Consider the following 4,846-nt stretch of genomic DNA (forward strand, 5'->3'; position numbering starts at 1 on the left):
TGCCTGCATGTAAGGAAGTATCTTAAGTGTTTCTATTTGAAAACTGATACGCAAATAGAGTATATTGTAAAATATTATCATGAGAAATAGTAGTAATTTGTGTCAGAATTTTGTGCAAGAATATGCCAGAAAGAAAACATACAGAGATCATGCTAGAGATCACAGAAGAAAACTTGACAGTTTGTCTGTGGTTTTTAAGAATGTGACGCAGGATAGTATGTCTAGAAGTATTGAGCTTGCCAGCCAGACACACAGAGCGCAAGCAGCTGAGACACTTCTCTTTGACCACAGAATGGAAATGTATGATAACGACAAGTACTTCTACAGCGATGACAATGACACTGACATGCTATACAATTACAGCTACAATCAAACCAACCTTGGGGAGCACTCCAACTCCATTCTTCCCCATTCTCACATCTACCTGCCACTACTTTATTTCTTCATGTTTTTCACAGGCTTCCTGGGAAACCTCTTTGTGATCATGGTCATGGGCAGTAGGGGGAAGAGGGGTGGGCGTCTGGTGGATACATTTGTGGTTAACCTGGCGCTGGCGGACCTGGTGTTTGTCCTCACCCTCCCACTGTGGGCCGTCTCCTCCAGACAGGAGGGACAATGGCCTTTTGGGAACCTCCTCTGCAAACTCAGCAGCTACATCATCTCCGTCAACCGCTTCTCCAACATCTTCTTCCTGACCTGTATGAGCGTGGACCGTTACCTGGCCGTGGTGCGCCTCATGGACTCCCGCTTCCTCCGCAGCAGCCAGTGTGTGCGTTTCACCTGCATCATGGTCTGGCTGCTATCCCTGGCTCTGGGTACCCCCTCCCTGGTGTACCGTAGTGTACGTACCCCCAACGGTGAGCCCTTCTGCCTGGAGGACAAAGAGTCGTCCTTCTTCCTGGGTCTGAGCCTGACTACGGTTTTCCTGACCTTCGCCCTGCCAGTGTTCATCATCCTCCTGTGCTACAGCTCCCTCCTAGCCCGCCTGCGCCGACACTGTGTTGCCGCCGGCAACCCCCGTGCGGAAGCCCGCCGCCGCCACTCTCTCAAAATGGTCTTCACCATCATTGTGGCCTTCATGGTGTCTTGGCTTCCCTTCAACATCTTCAAGACCCTCCTAATTGGTTTCAGGCTGTCTGGGGCCGATCTGAGCAATGAGACCCAGTCTGTCCTGAGTCAGGGCCTCACTCTCTCCTGCTGCTTGGCCTTCCTCAATAGCTGCGTGAACCCGGCCATCTACCTGCTCCTGGACCACCACTTCAGACGGCAGGCGGAAAGACTGTTCCTGAGCTGCGTGCGGAAGCGTGGGCTGCACCAGGGCTATGCCTCGTCCACAGACTTCTCCTACAACGGCACCTCAGAGAGCTGTGGAACAACAGCCTCCAGAACTCGTTTACAGTCGTTCGACCAGAAAGTCTGATAGCAGGGTTCTGCACATTTTATAGCATTTTTGTAGTCCAAAGCCCTAAAAGTTGAGGTGAATAATTTTGTATTATGATTTTAGGTGTTACTGTATGTAATTCAAAAGCTCAGTGAAAGAAAGCATACACTATAATATATTTTATGTATAAAAGTTATTTCATTATCATTAAAAGTTTGAATTGATGTTTGCATTTATATTACTTATTTATTTTTGCTTTCTTTTTTTAACCGAACAACTATATTTTGAATATGATTAAATTCACCATTAGACTGTTTATTATGATTGTTAACATTCGTAAATTCATGTTAATATTAAATAGCAATTTGTTAACAGTAACATTAATTTGTTAGTGGTTCCTTTCTGCTGTATGAAAACTATTACAATAATATTCTAAATGGTTTTCCATGTTCATATCATTAGTAAGATGACATATTAAGCATTATAAATACAAAAAAATGCACTTTTTGAATAAATTGGGTGTTTATATGATTGCTCTAATAACTACTTTTTCCCAAACTATGTCATAGTTTACTAAGTCTTTTTGCAGTTTAACAATGGGCATTCAGCTGAAAACATTCTAAATGAGGTTAATATCAACTGTAATGCTTTGATTAGATTTGTGTGTACTTTTTACAATAAAGCAACACAGAAGAATTAAAACAAAGCTATATTTTAGGCATATTGAAAGAAAGCATAATAAAAAAAGTAATATATAAAAATTTCCCATAAGTAGTTCCTATAACTTTATTGTATCGAAAGGCTTATTTTTATAACATAACTTTACTATTCATAGCTTTTATTGGCATTAGATGTTCACGCTACATAGTAACATATTATGAAGTCAAAACACTTCTCAGTTTATTTTTTCAGTGACTAGGTAACTCATCAAAACAAACTTACCAATCAAAATAGATCCAAAAGCTCAACAATGTTTTCTCTGCTTCCTAAAAATGATTGGACTTGCACTCAAATCAGTGGCAAACTGCTGGATTTGCAAGTTAGAGTGCTGGTTGCTGACCAGTGACAACAAAATAACATCCACTTTGATTGATAAAACAGATTCTCTCATAAATGACACAAAATTAAACTTCAATGAGATAAGAAGAGTTCTTCGCATGGGAATTTGTTGGCTGGTTATATGACTTGAAAGTTCAAATGTTCATTCATGCCCACGTGTTTTTTCAGTTGCATTTACACTATGAATCATCCAGTTTCAAATGGTTTTGAGAAACTTGGGTTAGATGCCAGTCTGTGGGAACCTAAGGCATAACTGTACTTCAGCCGAAGTTCCCTTCAGACGTGTGAAAAAACTGCATTGGAGCCCAGACCTGACCTTCTGTTCCACTTAATCAGAATGGTTAAGAATGATGGCAGGTTGTTAAACCTGCTTGCTTGTCATGCTTGCTAGTCAAGTCACTGAAAACTATACTGAATAAAAATATATATGCAACATGGAACAATTTAAACAATTTTACTGAGTTACAGTTCAAATAAGGAAATCAGTCAATTGAAATAAATTAATTAGACCCTAATCTATGGAGTTCACATGACTGGGAATACAGATACGCCTCTGTTGGTCACAGATACCTTCAAAAAAAAGTAGGGCCGTGGATCAGAAAACCAGTCAGTAGCTGGTATGACCACCATTTACTTCATGCAGCGTACATACACATCTCCTTCGCATAGAGTTGATCAGGTTGTTGATTGTGGCCTGATTGTTGCCCCACTCTTCAATGGCTGAGTGAAGATTCTCTATATTGGTGGGAACTGGAACACGCTGTCGTACACGTCGATCCAAAGCATCCCAAACATACTCAATGGGTGACATGTCTGGTGAGTATGCAGGCCATGGAAGAACTGGGACATTTTCAGCTTCCAGGAATTGTGTACAGATCCTTGAGACATGGGGCAGTGCATTATCGTGCTGAAACATGAAGTGATGCAGAGGATGAAGGGCACGACAATGTGCCTCAGGATCTCGTTGCGGTGTCTCTGTGCATTCAAATTGTCATCGATATAATGCAGTTGTGTTTGTTGTCCGTAGCTTATGCTTGCCCATGCCATAACCCCACCGCCACCACGGGGCACTCTGTTCACAACGTTGACATCAGCAAACTACCGACCCACACAACGCCATACACGTGGTCTCTGGTTAGGAGGCCGGTTGGACGTACTGCCAAATTCTCTAAAATGACGTTGGAGGCGGATTATGGTAGAGAAACTAACATTCAATTCTCTGGCAACAGCTCTAGTGAACATTGCTGCAGTCAGCATGACAATTGCGTGCTCCCTCAAAACTTGAGACATCTGTGGCATAGTGTTTGTGTGACAAAATTTCACATTTTAGAATGTGTGTAATGTGTAATGATGATGCTGTTTAATCAGCCTCTTGACATGCCACAGCTGTCAGGTGGATGGATTATCTTGGCAAAGAAACAGGGATATAAAGAAATTTGTGCCCAGAATGAGAGAAATAAGATTTGTTTTATTTCAGCTCATGAATCATTGGACAAACACTTTACATGTTGCGTTTATATTTTTGTTCAGTGTAAGTTATTGCAAGTTATTTCAAAGTAGCACATACAAAATGCATGCGTCATTGGAAAGGACCCGTAAGCATTTCACTTTTAGACAAATATAATTTGATTTGATCACTAATGAAGATGAGATGATTTTGCCTAGCAGAATCCTTATCTTTTGACCAAGAGGTCTCTCTGGCAAGGATATGGTTTCCTTCTCAATTGGTTCCTTTTGTAAACCCATATCACTTTATAGTAGTTGTTATTTTTTCTGCAGGGGGTCAGGCTGAGGGCCTTACTGTGGACAAGTTGAGGGCCTCACTGTTGGGACTTTCCTTCTCTATCAATCACACCACATGAAATGAGAAGCATGGCCCATTACCCTTTAATCTCACTACCAGGCACTGCTTTAGGTGACAGGGTGCGAGGCATCTGTCAGTGCTCTCTGTGCTCGCAGTGATGAGAACAAACATCCTGTCATTTTCTCATGGCATTATCTGTGACCCGCTGGCACACAGTGTACACTCAGTTGCTCAATTTGAGAATGGTTGTGAAACCTGTTTGAGTCAACCTTACTAGAGATTGATGTGTAATCATTAGGCCTAGGTGAAGTCCTTCAACAAAACCATCACAAATTGAACATCGGATGATTGATAGATTATATATTTTTGAGAGATAGATGTGTAGCCTATACTCAATGACAGTAGAGCTGAGGATGTGTTTACTTCAATTCTGTGGGCAGAGCAAATGAAAAGAAGAGAATAGATTTAACCTAGATAAGACATGAGCTTACGCTCTAAAGGAGTGTGCAGAAGGTGTGAAAACAACCAGAACCTCAAAACAGTCAACACCTCACACTGAAGTGATCACACAGCACTGCCAGCCTGTGGTTTGGTTTCATTTC

At 41.6% G+C, this 4,846-nt stretch overlaps 1 protein-coding gene across 1 annotated transcript; it reads left to right on the top strand.

The window, feature by feature from the left end:
* Nucleotides 1–217: 217 nt before the first annotated feature.
* Nucleotides 218–1,774, top strand: LOC124016754 (probable G-protein coupled receptor 25). The gene has a single exon (XM_046332211.1). The coding sequence runs from the start codon at nucleotides 218–220 to the stop codon at nucleotides 1,418–1,420; it is 1,203 nt and encodes a 400-aa protein (XP_046188167.1). The 3' UTR covers nucleotides 1,421–1,774.
* The last annotated feature ends 3,072 nt before the right edge of the window (nucleotides 1,775–4,846 follow it).

This window comes from Oncorhynchus gorbuscha, linkage group LG03 (assembly GCF_021184085.1).
Source record: "Oncorhynchus gorbuscha isolate QuinsamMale2020 ecotype Even-year linkage group LG03, OgorEven_v1.0, whole genome shotgun sequence".
NCBI lineage: Eukaryota > Metazoa > Chordata > Actinopteri > Salmoniformes > Salmonidae > Oncorhynchus > Oncorhynchus gorbuscha.

What these genes read in the sequence shown, in the direction of transcription:
- LOC124016754 (XM_046332211.1), top strand. Translation starts at nt 218, where the DNA reads ATGTCTAGAAGTATTGAGCTTGCCAGCCAGACACACAGAGCGCAAGCA.